Source organism: Nuphar pumila, chromosome 10 (assembly GCF_984573655.1).
Source record: "Nuphar pumila chromosome 10, dmNupPumi1.hap1.1, whole genome shotgun sequence".
Classification (NCBI taxonomy): domain Eukaryota; kingdom Viridiplantae; phylum Streptophyta; class Magnoliopsida; order Nymphaeales; family Nymphaeaceae; genus Nuphar; species Nuphar pumila.
This window is the reverse complement of record NC_143258.1, coordinates 9,459,199-9,482,714: the sequence shown is the minus strand read 5'-3', so window position 1 is coordinate 9,482,714 and position 23,516 is coordinate 9,459,199. Positions and strand designations below refer to the sequence as shown.

The 23,516-nt window shown below is 40.8% G+C and overlaps 1 protein-coding gene across 1 annotated transcript in view; it reads right to left on the bottom strand.

The window, feature by feature from the left end:
* Positions 1–453: 453 nt before the first annotated feature.
* Positions 454–23,516, bottom strand: part of LOC149823457 (uncharacterized) — a 45,004-nt gene continuing 21,941 nt past the window's right edge. Inside the window, exons 2-3 of the mRNA XM_090018848.1 lie at positions 9,631–9,918; positions 454–992 (exon numbers count right to left, since the gene is read on the bottom strand). Of these exons, the coding sequence (XP_089874974.1) occupies positions 748–992; positions 9,631–9,901 (516 nt within the window). The 5' untranslated portion in view covers positions 9,902–9,918 and the 3' untranslated portion in view covers positions 454–747. The remainder of the gene's footprint in view (positions 993–9,630; positions 9,919–23,516) is intronic.

Here is a 23,516-nt window from a genome sequence, read left to right as displayed (position 1 = left end):
ATATGATGTTTTTTATCTTTTTTTACATTGAAAATTTGCAGATCTTAGTCGGAACTCAGGACAGGCCTGGGTCTAGTATGAAATTTCACAAGCCATACCCAGATCCATAAATTAATTGAACCCTTTGAGTCTGACCCGGATTCTAATTGAAGCTCCTTGTTTATCACTAAACCCTGGGTTTGGTACGGGTTGGGTCTGGGTCAGATCCGAACCGTTGACACCCCTAATGTAAAATTACAAATACAGGTTAATGTTTATTACATTTTTTTTTGTTAATTTTAACTTTATAGATCTGAGCTACACGCTGTTTTCAGTAGGATCCAAGCTATGTATAGGTTTTAATGGCAATGCAACTATTGACGATGGTAAATGCACCAATTTTTTTCACTTCGAAAAATGTTTTTTTGTCAAAAAGAAAAATAATCCAAAAGTCCATTCCCACCAAATCGACCATGTTGAACACATCTATGAGGTTAATTGAGTTCAAACCGCATTGTGCAATTCCAACTAATTTGCAGGTACAATCCATGAAGCAAACATATATCCTATTAAATACTTATCCACCCTATTAAATACTTATCCACTAGGACATCAAAATCAAATAATTTAAAAGCGAGCAAGGACAATAAAATTCAAGCAAAGCCCACAGTGCACGAGCTTTGCGCAATCACCACAAGAAGTCCATCTAAAAAGAAGTTAAGAGCATCATTATTGGATATGCAGTTGGACTAGGAGATATGTAAAGCATTACTTCCACTTCTTGAACTTGCCATGCTTTCCATGTTTGCCATGCTTTCCATGTTTGCCGTGCATGAACTTCCCATGGCCATGATGGCCATACCCAGCGGCATGGCCAACAAATCCACCATGCCCAGAATGAGAACCGTGACTCAGATGGTGAGCTCCATAAGCTGCAGCAGCCGCTGCAGCACCTCCTGCTAGCATTGTGCCCATGCCGGGAGAGAAGCCATGCCCTCCTGAACCATGCCCTCCTGCAATCGTGCCACATTAGATTAATAACTTGAGGTTTGATACTTTCTGTCCAATTGATTTTCAGTGCCAAATATGAGGACTGCATTTGTGCAAGTGGTGCAGAATTGCAGCATTGCACGCATAGATAATTATTAACCTCATTCTTTGCAATTCACAAATCCGAAAAACTAAGCCCTGCCCGCATCTTCAACCTAACAAAAAACCATTTAGTGAATGGATCTAAAATTAAACCCATCCCGTTGTACTGCACAAAGTGATAATTCTCCTTTACACAGAATTATTGACCATTTCACAATGCAGATGAACTAAGCTAAAACTAAAAACAAAAGTGAAATAATTCTCTTTTACACAGGACTATTGACCTCTTCACAATCCACATGAACTAACCTCAACGCAGGCGAATGGGAATTTAACTAATAGAGCAATGCTAGTATGATCTAAGTTATCCCTATCAGCTAAAAGGACATGCTAATACATTCTTCAGCTTAAAACCTTAAACTGAAGGTCAATTATAGTACGGAAGGTGCCAGGCCAGCAATATTCTATGCATGATCAACTGTAAACTACAGTCAACTTTAATAGCAGAAACAGTATAATGCTCAAAATGCTATAATTCAGTACATGCGGTAATGTTTACAGATTCTAATGGAAGATCTCGTAGTGCAAAGGTGCATGCAATTAAAATATATAGTCCCCATTTTACTCCCTTTGGGAAGCAATATAGCACAGGTCTCGGCTCCAACCAAACATCCATAATGTCAGAAGTCGGATGTTGGTCATTTTGCTGCTTTGTTGGCTATGTCACATGGGTGCAGGTGCAGGGGTGCGGCAAAAATATAAAAAAATTTATATATATATATATAAAGTCCAAAAGTTGGACATAAATGACCCTGAGTGTGTTGACCGCACCCAGGGTCAAGTTGACCGCACCGGGTGTCGCACCGGCATCGCATCAATGCGGGTGCCTAGTTGGCCGAGTCCCTGTGACATAGTTTGTTAGTCACCAAACTAATTAAAGTTGATGGCTAATAGAGCACGAAAAAACTGCGGGAGGAAGCAAAATAAGAAGTATAATACAACCAGAGAAATTCCAACATAATTTTGTTCCAAAATCATTTTTCACTTATAACAATTAAATGATAAAAGACAACTGGCACTATGGCATTAAGTCAGTTAACCTTAAAAGACTAGAGAATTCATCATCAAAATGAAATTTTAAAAAAGAAAAGAAAAAGAAAAAGTTTTTACAGCGATGGGAAAAAAATCTAAAAGTGTTTTCTATGTTTTATCCAATCATAAACCAAAAAATAAAACAATTTTCTGATAACAAAACATATATATACAGTATATATAGTTATATACAGTGACCTCTCTCTCTCTCTCTCTCTCTCTCTCTCTCTCTCTCTCTCTCTCTCTCTCTCTCTCTCTCCAGTAGTACTATCTAGTTAGAAAGTCAATTTGACCTCATAGATACATTCAGCACGGCTTTGTTTCTTAGGGATTGCATGTCATTTCGATGTACAAATATGTTATTCAGAATTGTGAAATTTTAGTGCATTGTTGAACCATTCATTTTTTAAGCCCTTTAAAAAACTACTTACATATCACAATCACAAGATTGAAAACATGATTTCTGCTAAATAAAGTAACAAATCATCTAGATCACATTTCTAAGCTTTAGATTCACAAAAAAGCAAAAAAATGTGAAAAACGTGCTGTTTTCTACTAGATTGTACATACAGTTGACTAGCAAATATTGGCCCTATATATAACCTATATGACTTTCCAACTAGATTGTACATACAGTAGATAGTGAAAGAAAGGAGCCTTCGATCTCCATGCTTGCCTGTCAAGAGAAAGAGAGAGGAGAGAGAGAGAAGAGAGAGAGGTTTCAGAGAAAGGGGTTGAGTCGATCATCGGCTGACCCTATCATTCTATTTAATGTATTAAGAAAAGTAAAACTAGGGTACAAAAATACCCCTTTGAACATGTTAATTTACATATACACCAATTGGGTCTGGACCCGATCCAATATATAAATGGATCGGGTCAGACATATACACGATGATTTCTTTTCAGCCTCCCTCAAGTTGTGCATGGTGTTGAACCATATACAACTTGCTTTTCAGAAACCAAAATCTGTCCTTCGTCAACCCTTTAGTGAGAATGTCAGCAACTTGTTTTTCAGTTGGCACATACATAGGCTCAATCTTTTTATCTTCAACTTTTTTTCTAATAAAATGTTGATCTATTTCAATGTGCTTTGCTCGACTATGGTGGATGGGATTGAAGGACATGTTGATGGCACTTTGATTGTCACATAACAACAGTGACCGAGCAATCGGTTCTCCCATTTCTGTCAGGAGATGTCTTATCCATGTAGCCGTGGCAGTGGCCATGGATCTGTATTCAGCCTCAGTGCTCGATCTAGCAACCGCCTTTTGTTTTCTACTGCTCCAGGATATCAAGTTTGGCCCAATGAAGCTGCAATAACCGAATATTGATCGTCGTTCGTCTGGATCACCCGCCCAATCAGCATCAGCATAAGTGACGATCTCATGGCCCCCACCTGGATCTAATTCCCTTTTCTTGTATACCAGCCCATCACCAATTGTACCCTTCAGGTAACGAAGTATACGTTTGACTGCCTCCATATGTGACATATGAGGTTCATGCATAAACTGGGATACCTGATTAACCGAATATACTATATCAGGTCTAGTAAAGGTCAGATATTGCAACATGCCAACTAAGCTGCGATACTTAGTGGGATCTTCATATAAGTCCCCTTCTTTTGAACTCAGTTTCTGATGAATGACACTTGGAGTTGTCAACGGCTTACAATCTGTCGTGCCTGCTCTGCTGAGAATGTCCAACGTGTATTTGTGTTGAGTAAGGGTGAGTGTATCATTTCTTTTATCAACTTCTACCCCAAGAAAATATCGCAGCTCTCCCAAATCTTTCATCTTAAATCTCTGACTTAATAACTTCTTCACCTGCTCAATGTGACTTTTACAGTTCCCTGTGATGATGATGTCATCTACATATATTAATAGAAAAGTAGTGACTCCTTGTTCATTGTGAATAAATAATGAGTGATCCAGAAGGGACCAAGAGAAGCCATGTCGTTGTATCTCTAGAGAAAAATTGTCGAACCAGGAACGAGAGGCTTGTTTCAAACCATAGAGTGCTCTCTTTAACTTGCATACATATTCTTTGGCTTCTCGTTCTGCATATCCAGTGGGTTGTTCCATGTAAACTTTTTCTTTTAAATTCCCGTGCAGAAAAGCATTTTTTACATCCAGTTGGCTCAATGTCCATCCATATTTAATGGCTAGACCCAACACAATGCGAATGGTCCCCATTTTAACTACAGGACTGAAAGTTTCATCAAAGTCTTGGCCTTCCTCTTGTGTAAATCCCTTGGCTACAAGTCTAGCCTTGTACCTTTCAATGCTCCCGTCTGGTTTATACTTTATTTTGTACACCCATTTTGACCCAACAACATTTTTGTTTTGTGGCATGGGTATAATCTCCCATGTTCCACATTCATGTAGAGCTTCCAATTCTTCATTCATGGCTTCTACCCATCTTCTAGAACTCGCAGCTTGATAGAACATGAGGGGCTCTTCCTCTTTACTTATGGATGTCAAGAACAACTGAAAATCCAATGAAAATTTTTTATAACTTATCCACCTGTCAAGTGGATGTCGAATCCGTGAGGATCTTCTGATATCCATTGTCTGTGATGATGGATGTGTACTCGTACAGGAGATGAATGAGGACTCTTTCTCTCGCCGGGTGTACATAATACCTTTATACCTTGCTGGTTCCAAGACATGTGGAACAGTTTCTTCCGTCTGAGTTCCATTTGCTAATTCCTCATGTGTCTCCTTCTGACTGCAATTTTCTGGACAGTCTACTTTATCATTTGAAAAAAGTTCTGAATTTAACCATGGGTAGTATACCTCAATGTTGGGGCTTGAGTTATCAGCATGAAGGGTTGAATTAGCATCCTGAGCATCAAAGTTCATCTCATCGAAAATTACATTCCTTGATATCTTGACACGCCTACTCAGAGGATCATAGCACTTGTACCCTTTGTAGTCTTCTGCATATCATATAAACCTGCATTTTAAGGCTTTATCTTGGAACTTGTGTCTGAGTGAGCTGTCAATGTGAACATAGCAAACAGACCCAAACACACGTAATGCATGGTAATCAGGTTGTATGCCAAAAAGAGATAAATATGGTGACTTATTTTCTAAGATACTCATGGGAAATCGATTTATCACATGGACTGTGGAGTGAAAGGCCTCAGTCCATAATGATACAGGAAGATTGCTCCCGTGCATCATGCTCATTGCAGTCTCTATAATATGTCGATGCTTCCTCTCAGCAATCCCATTTTGTTGAGGTGTATGCGGGCAAGACACTCTTCTCTTTATCCCATTATGTTGAAGGAAACCAACAAAGTCATTCGAGGAGAATTCACCTCCTCCATCACACTGGAAATTGAGAATGTTGGTAGAGAAATGATTTTGAACAAAAGAATGAAATCTTTGGAACAATCCAAAAACTTCTGATTTGTGCTTCATAAAAAATATCCAAGTATAACGTGAGTAACTATCAATGAAAATAAGATAGTATTTACTGCCAGAAAGAGAAGTAATTGGGGTAGGACCCCAGACATCTGAACAAATGACCTCAAATGGCCTTGAAGCTCTTTTATTGATGGAAGCAAATGGTAAGACATGACTCTTACATAAAAGACAACTAGAACACTTTGTATCAACGACCTATGAACTCAGACTGAACTTAGGAATAAAATTATTCAAGACAAGTTTCTCAATAAAATGACGACCACAATGGCCAAGACGACTATGCCAAAGTCTTGGCTTATTACATTTAGAAATATTAAATATAAAATCAGAATCAAAAAATTGACGTTGGTGAGGCTTCAAGGATGAATAGTCAGAATGAATGGAGGAAGGATCTTCTTGAAAGATATACATGTTGCCCCATTGTTTTCCTTCAGCGAATGTCTTCCTCGTGTGAAGATCCTTGACATAAACAGAAGAGGGAGTAAATTCAACTGAAGCATTGGCATCATCAACAAGTTTTGAGACAGAAACAATGTTCTTTTAAATATTAGGTGCATGGATGACACTTGGAAGTTTGAGGACTTTGACATTGGTATAATGGCATTTCCAGTATGTGAGATTGAGTGATGAGATCCATCTCCTGTGACTATGCTATTCTTACCAACATAAGGAGTAAGAGTCAAGAGTTTACCTGCATCACCTGTGACATGAGTAGCTGCTCCAGAGTCGACATACCAAATTCCTTTATAATTTTGCTTCATATTCAATCCTGCCAAGGCTGCCAACAGCAACTCCTTTACTTCTCCATCCTTCCTAGACTCTGCTTGTGGAGCTTTCCCTTTGTTTTGAGGATTAAATCAACAATTTGCTTTAATGTGTCCTTTCTTGTGGCATAGAAAACAAGTGGAAATGGGTCTTTGTCCTTGTATATTGGGTGTCGGAAGTATGCCACGACCTCCATATGTGTTTCTCCCTTGGCCTCCTTTTCCTCGAAAAGAACTTCCTCGTCCTCGGCCATAATTCATTCTCATAGCCAGCACATCTTGTGTTCCTGAATTCCCATGAGAATCTTCAGAAGATCCTTTCAGAGTCATCTGATATTGCAATAATTTCGCACGAAGATCTTCAAACTTTGGAAGTTCTGGTAAACATAATAAGGTAGTCGTCATAACATGATAGTCTGACCCCAATCCACTCAAGGTTTGTTGTACTTTATCCTTTTCACTGACAAGACACCCAACAACAACCAGTTGGTCCGTGATGCCTTTCATTTTGTTCAAGTATTACATAACAAACATGGAATCTTTCTTCAGCATTTGAAACTCTCGCTTAAGATACATAATTCTTGCCTCAGAAATTTGTGAATACATTTGAACTAACTCATCCCACAGTTCCTTGGCCGAACAATCATCAGGAAGAGCAATGAGGACTTCCTGTGAGAGAGTTGAAGTGATGTAGGCCACTAACGATTGATCCCTCTTCATCCAAGTAACATATTTTGGGTTCTTAAGAAGAACAACAGATTGTTCTCCTTTATCGTCCGCCTTTTCCTGTGAGAGGAATTCTGGAGGCGGTGGAACAGATCCATCCAGATGACCAGAGAGGTCCTGACTCTTTATAAATGGAATGATCTGTCTTTTCCAGGTTAAGAAATTGGAGTTATTCAATTTTTCAGAGACTAGTTGACCGAGAAAGCTTGAGGACAGACATGACTATCCATAAGAGGAATCCATGAAAACCTGGACTGACACTTAGGTATATCAACAGCCGAGGTCTCGGCTGACAGGGCACTCGGCTGACACACAGCAGTTCCAGAACCCACGAAAACAGCAGTTTTAGAATCACGCACAGCAGTTCCAACATAAGAGATACAGCAGTTTCAGAATCCACGAAAACAGCAGCTTTAGAATCAGGCACAGCAGTTCCAGAACCCACGAAAACAGCAATTTCAGAATCACGAACTCAGAAATATTTTTCACACAGCAGAAATACTTCCAGAACCCACGAAACAGCAGTTTCAGAATCACGAACTCAGAAATATATTTTTCAGAATCACGAACTCACTGTGAATACTTTCAGAAAGGGTCGATTTCCAGAACCCACGAAACAGCAGTTTCAGAATCACGAACTCAGAGATATATATTTCAGATTCACGAACTCACCGTGAATATATCCAGAAAGGGTCGATTTAGAATCACGAACTCACCGTGAAAAGCTTTCAGAAAGGATCGACTGTCACCGTGAAACAGTCACCGTGAAAAGGATCTATCTTTTATCGTGAAATCGAGCCACCGTGAAACGAAAGCAGTTCTTCACGCACAGTCGTCACGCTGCTCTGATACCATGAAAGAAAGGAGCCTTCGATCTCCACGCTTGCCTGTCAAGAGAAAGAGAGAGAGGGGAGAGAGAGAGAGAGAGAGAAGAGAGAGAGGTTTCAGAGAAAGGGGTTCAGTCGATCATCGGCTGACCCTATCATTCTATTTAATGTATTAAGAAAAGTAAAACTAGGGTACAAAAATACCCCTTTGAACATGTTAATTTACATATACACCAATTGGGTCTGGACCCGATCCAATATATAAATGGATCGGTCAGACATATACACAATGATGACTTCTTTTCAGATAGTAGCACTGTATCTATGTAGTTGGGATTTGGGAATCATGGGTGAAAGCTTATCCACTCAATCTGACCTCATATTGTTCAGCATGGTTAGTTTGCCAGGGAAACTCACCTTGATATATACTTGGGTTAATATTTGGTCAGATCACCTTTATGTCATAATTGAAAATGGCTATTCTTCAACATTTTTTTTTTTCAAATCAGACCCTACAGATGTGATATACATGGTTTGTTTAGTAGGAAATAGGTTTCAGATCACGCGATTATGTGTAAGAGGGTTTTCCAATGGATGGGAAAATGAATGAGCCAACATTATTCAAAAATTCCAATATTCAATAAATCATGTTTTTACATCAGAAAACATGATCCAAGGTTTGTTCTCTAGCAAACAATACCATGTTGAACACATCTGTGAGGTCAGATTGGGCCAATATGGCTTCCACGTATGATTAACAGCTAGGTTTGATGATCAAGCCACCATGACCATATATATATATATATATATAGAGAGAGAGAGAGAGAGAGTAACCTCCAGCTAACCGCGCTTTTGAAGGGTTTTTTCCATGTTTTCATTAAATCTGACTGTACATATGTGCTCTACATGCTTGATGTTATAGGAATTGACTCTTGGATCATCTGAGTCCGATACGCAGGTAGGTTTTTATAAGTTTTAAAAATAGACAGTGTAAGATTTTGATAAATATTCAAGCTTAAAAATTCATGTTTTCTATTGAAAAAACATGATCCAAGTTTTTTTCCCTTGTAAATTGACCATGTCGAGCACATCTGCACAGTCAGATTTAAGGAAAACATGGAAAAACCCGGTTAGCAGGCTGGTTAGCTAGAAAAGTGGTTAGCAGCTACCACCTTATCATATATATGCCATCATTTAGGCCACACATTCAAATCTAATCTAATAACCTAGTTTTAATTAACTTTATACTTAATGATAAATGATAATCCCAAAATAGTGGTTACAAGTGGGTTAGCCATATATGGCGAAACGTTGTGTGGAAGTTATGAATGGGTTAATATTTATGGAGATTTAAATTTTATAATTAAGCAAGTGCCATCGGATTGAAAATGATTGGATGGCCCAAATGATCTCATAGAGACTCCATGTGTTGGTTGCATCTGCCCTTCACATATTCGCATATATGCATACATGTATATATAATTATACATACACATGCAAGAACAACAATCTTCAAAGGCCAGTTTAAAGATAAAACAAGCAGTGTCAGTTAAACTCCAACAAACATGACCAGTGATGATAATTAAGCTACTGAGTGAAAAACTTCAAATGCTTTATGTAATATCAAATACTAAGAATATCTGCCAATCTAAAAACTGGTCAAGAATGTCATATATTGAAAATAACTTAATGCTGTTAGTGCTGAGTTTGTCATACCATGCTGTGGGTAAGGTGGAGCTCCTGGATATGGATTGGGAGGATATGCACCAGCAGGAGGATAACCAGCTGGCGGGTATCCTTGTGGGGGATAACCCTGTGGAGGATAACCCTGAGGAGGATAACCTTGGGGAGGATACCCTTGAGGTGGGTAGCCTTGTGGAGGATATGCACCAGGCGGTGGGGGGTATCCATGTCCATGTGCGAGGTTTGAGAAGAAACCCTTGTCGCTAGAATCTGAACCATCATGCTTTTCTTTCCCACCACCCATTTTTCCTTAAAGTGAAACTGATACAGAAACCAAAGAGCATCAACTATTAAAGATTTACGCAGTTAGAAAGTAAGATTTAACAGAAATTGCAAATATGCATCTTAAATAACCAAGTGGCTATAACAAATGACTGTCTAAACTAACATGGTTAAAATAAAAAGGATTTGCAATTATATACACATATATATATAATGAAATTCTTGTATAATTATTAACAGTTAAACAAGTTATATCAAGATTTTGAACTATACCAACAGAACATCATAAAAATTATGCAAGCACTTTGAGAGATACATAGATAGCACAAGAAAACAAACAATTTGCTAGCACTTTGGTTATTTGTTTTATGTTATCCTCCCCTTGTATAAGACATTTTTATTCAGCTACTTTGCTTGACAATAACGTTGAACACAGTCAATCGATCATGTGATAACTTCATCTACAAAAGTAGATCCATCTAAATGAAGGCAACATCTTCAGAAAGATAGTGGCAAGAGCCTTGGAATTCTAATAGCAACTTTAGCTACAACCACAGCAGTTCTAGGGATGGCAGTGGACTGGGGGGAAATGGGGCCCCACCCCGTTTGGACCGGGGATGGAGGCGGAGATGAAGGTTAAAATCAAAACCCGTGCCAGGATGGAGGTGGGGATGGACTTATGCTTTCCCCCACCCCGCCCCGTCCCCAATCCTTCTAAGGATGGCAATGGACCGAGGGGAAATGAGGCCCCACCCCGCCTTGCCTCGTTTGGACCGGGGATGGAGGTCCGGATTTTGAGATGAGGCAGGGGTGGAGACTGTTAAAAGATGATGTATATTTATATATATATATATATCTATATATATAGATTACGACACATATACATATATATGATATATATATATATATGTCTACGTGTCTATCTATATATATAAATATATATATATATATATATTTTTTGTAAAACCCCACTGGGGTATTTCTGTCATTTCACCTGTACACGCATATCCTTGATATGCTTTTTCTTTTCTTTCTTTTTCCTTTATTCTTTTTCCTTTTTGTATTTTTTATTTTTTCTTTTTTACATTTGAGAGGGGTCCACATAGAGTCGTTGGACCCCTCCAACGGTCATAAATATGACCGTTGGAGGGGCTCCAACGACTCTATGGGAGCCCCTCCTTGAGTCCCTTGCTGTGTATAAATAAGGGGCACAGCCCCATGTATTTCTCAAGCTTCTTGTGAAGCATTCTATGAAGTGAAGAATATTTTTTACCTCTTTTTGTGCTTGACCACTTTTGTGGTTTATTTTGCCCCTTTGTGGCTTCTTGTGTATGTGCGTGCTTCCGTGCTTTCGCTTGAAGACTTTGCCTCTTTTCATTTGGCACTTCATTACATGGTATCAGAGCCTTGGTTAAGAAGGCTTCATCGGATTCGATCTTGACAAGTAATATCTCTCCTCTCTCTTGTCTTATTAATTTGTTTTTCTAAATGGCCAACAAAGATGCAAAAATCGATCTATCATTCAAATTGGATGGGACCAATTACCGCATGTGGGCCGCCGCTATGGAGAATAATCTCAAAGGTAAAAAGCTTTGGGGTTATGTTTGTGGAACCATTCTGGAACCACAATTGAAGTTAACTAAATTTGAAGGAAATGAGGAAAAAGCTTTGAATGAAGAAGAAAAGGAAAAAGCTATTCTTGATTATTCTTCTAAAATGGAAGATTGGGAAAGTGAACATGCTAAAATTTTAGCATGGTTCATGAATAATGCCGAGTTGAAGATTTGTGCAAACCTTGCTAAATTCAAAAAGGCTAATGAAGCATGGTTTTTTATGAAAGGCATGTACACCCAAAGAGACCTTGCTAGGCATTTTTTTCTACAAGAAAAGGTGAGAGCTACCAAGCAAGGTGATATGAGCATTAGGGACTACTATAGTGCCCTATCCTCTTTGTGGGATGAACTTGTCCTTCTCGAACCACAATGGGAAGGAAGTGCTATTGCTATGAGACAAGAGCAAATGGAAAAAGAGAGGTTTTTTTAATTTATTCATGGGCTTCGTCCCGAATTTGAACAACTTAGAGGATCTCTACTTCATAGGGCCTCAACCCCTCTAAGTGATATTTTGGCCGATTTATGTCAAGAAGAAACCCGTTTGGCCTTGAAAAGAGATGTTGATGAAGTGAATGTCGTGTCTAGACCCGGCAACAATGTAAGAACATATAAACCACCACATTTTTGGAAGAATAATGGTGGTGGAGGAAGAAAAATTATTTGTCATAATTGTAATGAACCGGGTCATATTCGTCCCGATTGCCCTAGATTCAAGAAGAAGGTGGCTTCCGTGGGGGAAACTCCTTCAATCATCAATGAAGATTCAAAGAAGGACGGTGACATAAAGGAGTCCATTGCTCATCTAACCGAAACTCTTCAACAATTTGTAAAGATGAGTGCCTCTACATCATCATCCTCACCTTCCACTTCCGGTGCCGCCATCTCCTCTTTTCCAGGTATGACCTCTTGGATTCTTGATTCGGGTGCCTCTTTCCATATGACTCCAAATGCATCACTTTTATCAAAACCAAGTCTCAATAAATTTAAATCATATGTATCCACCGCCGATGGAACATCTTTAAATGTTGAAGGTATTGAAAACCTTGAGAAAACTTATGACCAAAACAAAGAATTTTTTGTTCCCAAAATCCGAATCATTCCAAAACTTAATTTGAATCTTTTTTCGGTCTCTCAAATTACCGATTTTGAATGTAATGTCTCGTTTTCACCAACCCATTGCTATGTGCAGGATCTCCGGTCCGGGAAGCGGATTGGGCAAGGCCATAGAAGAGGGGACCTTTACTATATGGATTTTTTGTCTTTGCCATCCAAATCATTTTGTAATCACGTTCAATCCAAAGATATTGAGACTTGGCATAAGAGACTTGGACACCCTAGTATTTCCAAGTTGTATCTTTTTCCGTTTTTGAAAAAATTTTGTAATACAAAAACATTTACATGCAATGATTGTATTCTTGGGAAAATTCACTCTCTTCCATATTCTCATAGCAATTTTGTGTCAAAAAGGCCTTTTGAACTTGTGCATTCCGATGTATGGGGACCGGCACCCGTTATGTCCAAGGGGGGCTTCTCTTACTATGTTTCTTTTATTGATGATTTTACTAGATACACATGGGTTTACATTATCAAAAATAAATCCGATGTCTTCATTAATTTTAAAGAGTTTCACGCTCTTGTTCAAAATCAATTCCAACACAATATAGCCATTTTTAGGTCCGACTCAGGAGGAGAGTACATGTCTAAAGACTTTCAAAATTATTTTAAAACAAATGGAATTTTGCACCAACGATCTTGTCCTAAAACTCCGCAACAGAATGGTCTTGCGGAAAGAAAACATAGACATTTAATCGAAACCACAAGAACTCTTCTTGTGTCTAAAAATGTTCCTAAAATTTTTTGGGCTGAAGCTCTTCTTACCGCAACATATCTTGTGAATCGTATGCCCTCCTCTTCTTTAAAAAATGTTTCACCCTTTGAAACACTTTTTAAAATTACCCCTGATTTTAATAGACTAAGAATCTTTGGATGCAAATGTTTTGTACTTAGTCTAGGGCAAGATAAACTGTCACCTAAAGTTATTGAATGTGTGTTCATTGGCTATGGTGAGAATCAAAAAGGCTATAGATGCTATGATATTCGAAACAATAAATTATATGTGTCGAGAAATGTAAACTTTATTGAAGATCAAAATGGTTTCGATATCCACACATCTAAGGAAGACATCGATTACTCTTTTCTCTTCGACTTAGCTCCTAGGATTGAGTCTCCTGAGGCAATCACTTGTGATACTAGTTGTGATGGAATTTTACATTATAATATACCTCAACATAAGAATACTTCCCAAAATGAAAGCCTTGATGATATAAATGTATATACCCGACGGATAGGAAATGAACATCAACCTGCCATTGACAGATACTCTCAAGACTTCTCTTTAGAAGAATCTATTGATAACAATCCACCTAGGAGATCTTCTCGTACTAGTAGGCCACCACAGAAATTTGTGTCTTATGAATCTTTTTTGCCGAATTATAGGGCATGTCTCATGTTAATACATTCGTATCATGAACCTACCTCATTCAAGGAAGCTAAAGATCACCCACATTGGATTGAAGCTATGAAAATCGAATTAGAGGCTCTTAACAAGGCCCAAACCTGGAGCATTATTCTTCAACCTTTAGGAAAAAAAGCAATTGGGTGTAGATGGGTATATAAGGTCAAGACCAAATGTGATGGGTCTCTTGAAAGATACAAAGCTCGTTTGGTTGCAAAAGGCTACGCCCAAGAATATGGGATTGATTATGAAGAAACCTTTGCTCCTGTAGCCAGGATGACTAGTGTTCGAACCCTAATTGCTTTAGCTTCCATCAAACAATGGCCAATATATCAACTTGATGTTAAAAATGCGTTTTTAAATGGAACTCTGTGTGAAGAAGTCCTTATGGACCCTCCGCCGGGTCTTGAAATTGGGAAAGGTAATATTCTAAAATTAAACAAAGCTCTTTATGGCTTAAAACAAGCACCAAAAGCTTGGTATGATCTTTTTAGCAAAGTAGTTCTTAATAATGGTTTCTCCTCATGTTACACAGATATTGCTTTGTTTGTTAAATCTTCTAATGAATACATAACAATTTTGTTATTATATGTTGATGACATGATTATCACAGGTAATGATAAGAAAGGTATTGATCTTATTAAAAATATTCTTAAGAAAATTTTTGATATGTCTGATCTGGGTTTTCTAAGGTATTTCTTAGGAATTGAAGTTGCATACTCCCCCAAGGGGTATGTCCTATCTCAAATGAAGCTTGCCTCTGACATTATTGATAAGTCTGGGTTGACAGATGACAAAAGGGTGGAGACTCCAGAAGTAATCAATGCCAAGATGAGAGCCAATGATGGCACTCCTTTAGCAGACCCCACGCCTTATCGTCAATTAATTGGATCATTAACATATTTATCTATCACCAGGCCTGACATTTCTCATGCAGTTCATAGTGCAAGCCAATTTCAGACTGCTCCTACCACTATTCACATGGCAGCAGTAATGAGGATTATCAGATACTTAAAAAATTCCATAACTAAGGGAGTATTCTTCTCCTCTTCTTCACCTCTTACTTTACTTGCATATACTGACTCTGATTGGGGGGGTAACCCTGATGATCGTATTTCTACCACAGGTTATTGTGTGTTCCTTGGGGAGTCGCTCATCTCCTGGAGGTGTAAGAAGCAGCGTAAAGTTTCTCTCTCGTCTACCGAAGCAGAATATCGTGCGATGGCCACTACCACAACTGAGATTATATGGTTAAGAAGCTTACTTAAAAATATGGGTGTCTCATTCTCAACTCCTTCTAAGCTGTGTTGTGACAACAAGAGCTCCACCTATATTGCTAGCAATCACACTTTTCATGAACGAACGAAGCATATTGAGATGGACTGTCATTATGTTCGAGATGAGTTCCTACGTGGCACCATTCAACTTCCATATGTTCCTACCGAATATCAGTTAGCGGACTTCTTCACCAAAGCCTTGCCTTCGCCTCGCTTCTACTTCCTCCTTAGCAAACTCTCGGTGATTTCACCGTGTGTTTGAGGGGGGTGTTAAAAGATGATGTATATATTTATATATATATATATATATAGATTACGACACATATACATATATATGATATATATATGTCTACGTGTCTATCTATATATATAAATATATATATATATATATATATTTTGTAAAACCCCACAGGGGTATTTCTGTCATTTCACCTGTACACGCATATCCTTGATATGCTTTTTCTTTTCTTTCTTTTTCCTTTATTCTTTTTCCTTTTTGTATTTTTTATTTTTTCTTTTTTACATTTGAGAGGGGTCCACATAGAGTCGTTGGACCCCTCCAACGGTCATAAATATGACCGTTGGAGGGGCTCCAACGACTCTATGGGAGCCCCTCCTTGGGTCCCTTGCTGTGTATAAATAAGGGGCACAGCCCCATGTATTTCTCAAGCTTCTTGTGAAGCATTCTATGAAGTGAAGAATATTTTTTACCTCTTTTTGTGCTTGACCACTTTTGTGGTTTATTTTGCCCCTTTGTGGCTTCTTGTGTATGTGCGTGCTTCTGTGCTTTCGCTTGAAGACTTTGCCTCTTTTCATTTGGCACTTCATTACAGAGACCTTGTCCCCCGCCCCAGTCCACTGCCATCCCTAAGCAGTTCTACGAAAGTTTTAACCCTAAATTATAGTGTGTCAATCGTATCTCACCAATATATATATATAGTCATTTGTATCATTAAAGGTAATTTTTCGGCGAGGGTATTTCTCGGAGAGATTTTCAAAAGTTGATAAATCGCAAGAATATCTCGGAAAAATCTCGAGAGTTTAAACAATTGAAGAAAATATAAATAACAACAAAAAACCTAAGAAAATAATAAGTTTTGTATTATTTTTCTTTCAAAAAGATAAAGAAACATGTTTTAAAGGTTTTAAAATATAAAAGAAACAAAAAAAAATCGGTAATGCAAACTTAAAATTAAAAAAGAACTCAAAAATATCGCGATATTTTTTATTTGCTGATATTTTGAAAATATCGTGATATATTCTTGATATTATCCACAAGCTTGAAATTGCCGATAATATCGCGATATATTCAAAATAGCGACGATATCAGTTATATATACTCTCATTTGTAAGAAGTTCTCTCACTCTCTCTCAATAATATTTCTTCTTTTTATGCCTTTTGGCATTTCCCCTTTGTGGGTTTATGTGTTTACACTTAAAGTGCTTGTGTAATCTTCTTCGTTCTTGTCCATTGTTGGATCTACAAGTGTTTTTCACTTATTATTTGTATTTCTGCTTAATTCATTACATGGTATCAGATCCAGTTGGGTTTTTTTTATCTTGGAAGGTTTCTTTTGTGCCACTTTGAAGATTGTGACCAAAGTTCTTTCTCTCTACCTTCTTCAATATGGAGCACGATTCAAGGGTAGAGCTCTCCTTCAAGCTCAATGGTTCAAATTATTTGATTTGGGCATCAACTATGGAGAATGATGCAGTGGGGGGTGTCGGCTTCCTCGTTCCTTGACGATCCTTGCTGATGGCGATGAAGGCGCGACTCTTTGATGCAGCCTTCACGAGTTTTGATGGCTGTTGTGAAAGGCACGACCCACATAGTCGTGCACAGAACAATAAAGGAAGCAGCAATGCCCACTACGAATGTGAGGCTTGATTTTATTTGTAATCAAATGATATTGAACCATATGCTGAATGTTAATGGAATGATAAATGACAAACTTTGAACAATACTAAGCCAATGAAAGAACGACGGGAAAGAAAAAAAAAGGAACAATGTTGAGCAAAAGAAAGACTGCTGAAAAAAGGAAAAAACTGTGGTTATTCTTCCAATTCCTCTACCCTACACGCAACCCTAGATGAGGCTTTTAAAAGCCTCATCTGGATCTAGATCCGGGTCACGGGTCATGTGGTATGGGCCTGGGTCCATCCTGCCATGCATCATTCTCCCCTGGTGGGAAAGAAGTCGGCTCTGACGACTTGTTGTTTCCACAGTAAGCATATAGATCAAACACATTAAATGTAGAAGAAAGGTACCAAGTTTCGGGCAGCCCCAAGAGGGAAGATCGGTCAGATAGGCCCACTAGCCGGGGCAACCCGGTCTCTTTGGTGGGAAGAAGAACTATCCTATGACCCTTAAAGACAAATGTGTATGTATTCCTACGGCCATCATGGATGGTCTTACGGTCAAACTGCCAGGGACATCCTAATAGGATGTGACACGCATGTGAGAAAGGAGTCCTTGATCTCTACACAGACCTGTCACCGAGAGAGAGAGAGAGAGAGAGATTCCAGAGAAAGGGCATCAGAGCCTTGTGGTTGCACCTTTCATTCTATTAATATGTTAATATGTTGAGTATGAAATTCTAGGGTACAGAAATACCCCTTAATAACATGCTAATTTACATTATACATTGATTGGGTCTGGACCCGATCCAGTATATAAATCGGGTCGGGTCCTGCATATACATAATAACGACTTCTTTTCAGCCTCCCTCAAGTTATGCATGCTCCTGAACCATGAACAACTTGCCTTTCAAAAACCAAAATCTGTCCTTTGTCAACCCTTTAGTGAGAATGTCAGCAACTTGTTCTTCAGTTGGCACATACATGGGCTCAATCTCTTTATCTTCAACATTTTTCCTAATAAAATGTTTCTATTTCAATATGTTTTGCTCGACTATGGTGGATGGGATTGAAGGATATGTTGATGGCACTTTGATTGTCACACAGTAGCAGTGACCGAGCAATCGGTTCTCCCATTTCTGTCAGGAGATGTCTTATCCATGTAGCCTCAGCCGTGGCAACAGCCATCGATCTGTATTCAGCCTCAGTGCTTGACCTAGCAACCGCCTTTTGTTTTCTACTGCTCCAGGATACCAAGTTTGATCCAATGAAGCTGCAATAACCGGATATTGATCGTCGTTCATCTGGATCACCCGCCCAATCAGCATCAGCATAAATGACGATCTCATGGCCCCCGCCTGGATCTAATTCTCTTTTCTTGTATACCAGCCCATCACCAATTGTACCCTTCAGGTAACGAAGTATACGTTTGACTGTCTCCATATGTGACATACGAGGTTCATGCATAAACTGGGATACCTGATTAACCGAGTATACTATATCAGGTCTAGTAAAAGTTAGGTATTGCAACATGCCAACTAAGCTGCGATACTTAGTAGGATCTCCATATATATCCCCTTCCTTTGAACTCAGTTTCTGATGAATGACACTTGGAGTTTAAGAGCGGACTTTGACATGGGTATAATGGCATTTCCAATATGTGAGATTGAGTGATGAGATCTATCTCCTGTGACTATGCTATTCTTACCAACATAAGGAGTAAGAGTCAAGAGTTTACCTACATCACCCGTGACATGAGTAGTTGCTCCGGAGTCGACATACCAAATGCCTTTGTCATTTTGCTTCATATTCAATCCTGCCAAGGCTGCCAACAGCAACTCCTTTACTTCTTCATCCTTCCTAGTCTCTCTGCTTGTGGAGCTTTCCCTTTGTTTTGAGGATTAAACCAACAATTTGCTTTAATGTGCCCTTTCTTGTTGCATAGAAAACGGGTGGGAATGGGTCATTGTCCTTGTATATTGGGTGTTGGAAGTATACCACGACCTCCATAGGTATTTCTCCCTTGACCTCCCTTTCCTCGAAAAGAACTTCTTCGTCCTCGACCATAACTCATTCCCGTAGCTAGCACATCTTGGCTTCCTGAATGTCCATGAGAATCTTCAGAAGATCCTTTCAGAGTCATTTCATATTGCAATAATTTCGCACGAAGATCTTCAAACTTTGGAAGTTCTGGTAAACATAGTAAGGTTGTCGTCATAACATGATAGTCTGGCCCCAATCCACTCAAGGTTTGTTGCACTTTATCTTTTTCACTGACAAGACACCCAATAATAGCTAGCTGGTCTGTGATGTCTTTCATTTTGTTCAGGTATTCCATAATAGACATGGAATCTTTCTTTAGCATTTGAACTCTCGCTTAAGAAACATAATTCTTGCCTCAGAAATTTGTGAATATGTTTGAACTAACTTATCCCACAGTTCCTTGGCCAAACAATCATCAGAAAGGGCAACAAGGACCTCCTGTGAGAGAGTTGAAGTGATGTATGCCACTAGCGATTGATCCCTCTTCATCCAAGCAATATATTTTGGATTCTTGTGAAGAACAATAGATTGTTCTCCTTTATCGTCCGCTTTTTCCTGCGAAATGAATTCTGGAGGCGGTGGAACCGATCCATCCAGATGACCAGAGAGCTCCTGACTCTTTATAAATTGGATGATATGTCTTTTCCAGGTTAAGAAATTTGAGTTATTCAGTTTTTCAGAGACTAGTTGACCGAGAAAGCTTGAGGACAGACATGACTACGCATGAGTAAAATCCATTTGAGAGAAAACCTGAACTGACACTTAGGTATGAGAGACAAAATAGAGGGCTCGGCTAATCAGCTTCACGTGTTTGATCAAAATCACGTGGCTGGACTCGGCTAACAGAGCACTCGACTAACAGAGCACTCGGCTAACAGGGCACTCGGCTAACAGATGGTAGAAGCATGTCTCGGCTAACAGAAAAGCAGGAGAAACAAGTTCACGTGTTGGATCAATTACACGTGGTTGTACTCGGCAAACAGAAAGAGAAAAACAGAAAAAGAATAATGCATTTTCAGAAAATGCGATCAAAAGTAATTTCAGAACCCATGAAACAGCAGAGGTTAACAGAGATTTCAGAAGCACAGAGTGTAGAAAAACAGAAGAACCACAGTGATCTGAAATAAAAACAGAGGTATGATTTCAGATTAAAGGTGAATAAGTTGACAAAGAGAGAGGAACCTGTGACCGAGAAACATAGGAGGTCGAGTTTTTCACAAATTCACGTGCCTGTCATCGTGAAACCAAAAACGAGGTATGTCACCGTGAAACCGAGAACAAGCTTTTCACACCCAGACTTGGTTAGATCCACGTGCCTATCGACTTTCACGTTGATAAGATGAAAACGAGGCAGCTCTTCACTCCCAGACGTCACGTTGCTCTGACACCATGTGAGAAAGGAGTCCTTGATCTCTACACAGACCTGTCACCGAGAGAGAGAGAGAGAGAGAGAGAGAGAGAGAGATTCCAGAGAAAGGGCGTCAGAGCCTTGTGGTTGCGCCTTTCATTCTATTAATATGTTGAGTATGAAATTCTAGGGTACAGAAATACCCCTTAATAACATGCTAATTTACATTATACATTGATTGGGTCTGGACCCGATCCAGTATATAAATCGGGTTGGGTCCTGCATATACATAATGATGACTTCTTTTCAACGCACTCATGGGCGCCACGTCACACCACACTTCATCGTTATAATGTTCCCCCATAGAGAACCGAACTAGACAACGCAGGGTGATAGGCACCTAGTTGCCTTTCTTGAACCATGCCATTTTATAAGGTTGGGACAATTTTTCCATTTTTAGGTTCAAGGTGGACACGACACTCTCGGACGGACAGTTGCACCGGGTTCTAAAAATATTATTTCGCAACCATTTTGTGGGGGCCGACTCTCGGGATGTGGTCAACGCATGACGGATGGTTAACAAATTTTTGATGCTGCCATCGAACTCTACGACTTTCACCTCGTCATTCCCCTCAACAAGCGACTCACCCTCGCTCTCACTATCAGATGCAGACTCAACAATGTCATCTGCTAGATGGGTGTTCTTACTCATGGTGGGACACTTGGACGCAATATGACCTAACTCTTGACATCTAAAACAACGAATGGTGGTATCACTGGGTTTACCCCTGGATCTGGTGGGGTACGTTGGTCCAGACTGATCGGGTTTGCTCGGGTCAACTCCTGGGGTGGACTTTGAGTCTTCTTTCCTAGGAGAGCTCGCTCCCCTGGTTGGGAAACTCGACTTGGGTTGACTGGACTGATCACTACGGGATATCTTATGTTCTTGCCTCCGTTTCAGTTTCTCCTCCACATTCATGGCATAACTACTAGTATGATCCAAGGACTCGACTGTGATACAACTGAAGTCGTCAGAAATGGCAGGAGGAGATCAAAAATATACCTCGTGACCTGCTGGCGGGCAGTCTCCTCGATCTGCACTCGTAGGGAAAGACGATGGAACTCGGCAGTGTAATCCACCACAGTATTGGTGCCTTGACGCAGGGTCAGGTACTCCTTGTATGCTCTCTCGGCGTGATCTGATGGCACGAACTTAGACTGCATCAACCGCTGCATCTCTTCCCAAGGCTGTACACGCTCTAATCCATGCCGCTCCCTCGATCGCAGCAGCTCCACCCACCATGTCTGTGCTAGTCCTCTCAACCGAGTAGACGCTAGAGAGACACGACGGTGCTCAGCCACGGTGTGGTAGTCAAAGAAAAACTGCACGACATAAGACCAGTCGAAGAATTGCTCCGCGTCGAACCGGCCTGCGAACTTTGGAAGCTCCAGCTTTACCCCATACGTGGAGGGGCGCTCCGGTGCTCTCTATTGTCGGGCCTCCACCATTCCTGCAGGATGCTCATCCCAGAAGGTGTCATCATCCCACATTGCTTCATCTCTGCGGTCCTATTCGCCTAGCTGATGGGGTTGTCGAATGCCGACGACCTGTTGTCGGCACTCTGGTCGCGCCAGTCCCTGCTGAATCTGCCTCAATCTGGCTGGCCCGTGGGCGGGAGCCATCTGTGGTCGGTGTTGTGGCACCGGTATGACAGGAGGTCCCAAGTAAGAGGGATGAGTCTCGGGTTCTAGGTGGGTAGGAATGACATAATATGGGTTTGGGTTAGGATACTCGAGTTGGGTCGGATACGGAATTGGATTATGGATCAAAGTTGGGTTGAGGGGTTGGTTCTGGTTTGGGTCTAGGGTCTGGTTGGTATATTGTTGGGTTGATTGGCCCGATGGGATGTGGATCGGGTCTATTCCTAAACTACTCGTCGGACCCAGATATGGATAGGTTGGATCGAGGGTCAAGTTGTGGGGATAAGAGGCTTGGTTTGAGCTCGATCCACGATCCATATGATTATGGGTCTGGTTTTGACACAGCTCAAATCCATACTGGAGCTCCGTCCGAGCCCGATATGGGTTTGGGTTGGTATTGGATCCATTTTGGAGTTCAAAAATAATGGGTTGGGTTTGATTTGAGACGAACCGCGAACCAAACCCAACTGGGTTGGTTGGGTAAGGGGGTTCGGATCCCGGACCCTCTCCCAGGGACCCAAAGGGTGGTCCCCGAGACCCAGGCCTGGGTCCGGCTGAAAAATGTTTCGGCCCGGACCCTCTCGGGTCCGCCAGGTTCCACCCATTGGTTGGTCGTCGCAAGGCCTCTGCGCGCGGGACCAGGAGGGAGGACAAGCTCCTTCCCGGGTCTGGTCGCTGTGTTGGGGCTTGCAGCAGGGTCCCGCGTGCTGCTGGGGTCTTGCGGACCAAACCCGACCTGCGGCATACCCACAGGAAATCAAAACCTGGGCTGGGGTGCACTAGGACCCAAGTCTGCGGTAGGACCCGGCATGACGCTGAGGTCCTGCAGGCCCAGCCCTGCCTGCGGCGCAGCCCCCATGACTCAAGGCCAGGGCAGTACTGCACCCACGACGTGGGGTTGCCCTGCCCTATTTTCTTGGTTCAGATGGAGGGTACCAACTGCGTGCGACGCCGCTGCTGTCGACCCCGGGAATGGAGGGGGGAATGCTGGTTGCGGGACAGCGACACAGTCGGGCTGAAAGGGCATCGGCTGGACTGCTTTCGCGTCTGCTACGACCTCCAACTCAGCCCCCAGCCTTTGCCATGGGGTCGCGGAGGGCTCCGCCGGCGACTCAAGGGCGGCGACTCGCCCTTCGACCCCATCAAGTCGTCGTGATATGATTGCCACGTCCCGGCTGATACGCAGCACATTTTCCTGCATCTTTGTCATCATCTCCATCATCCGCAGCATTGGGTCTGTGTTGCCGGCATCCTCCTGCTCGATTTTCGTTGTCGAATCGCCC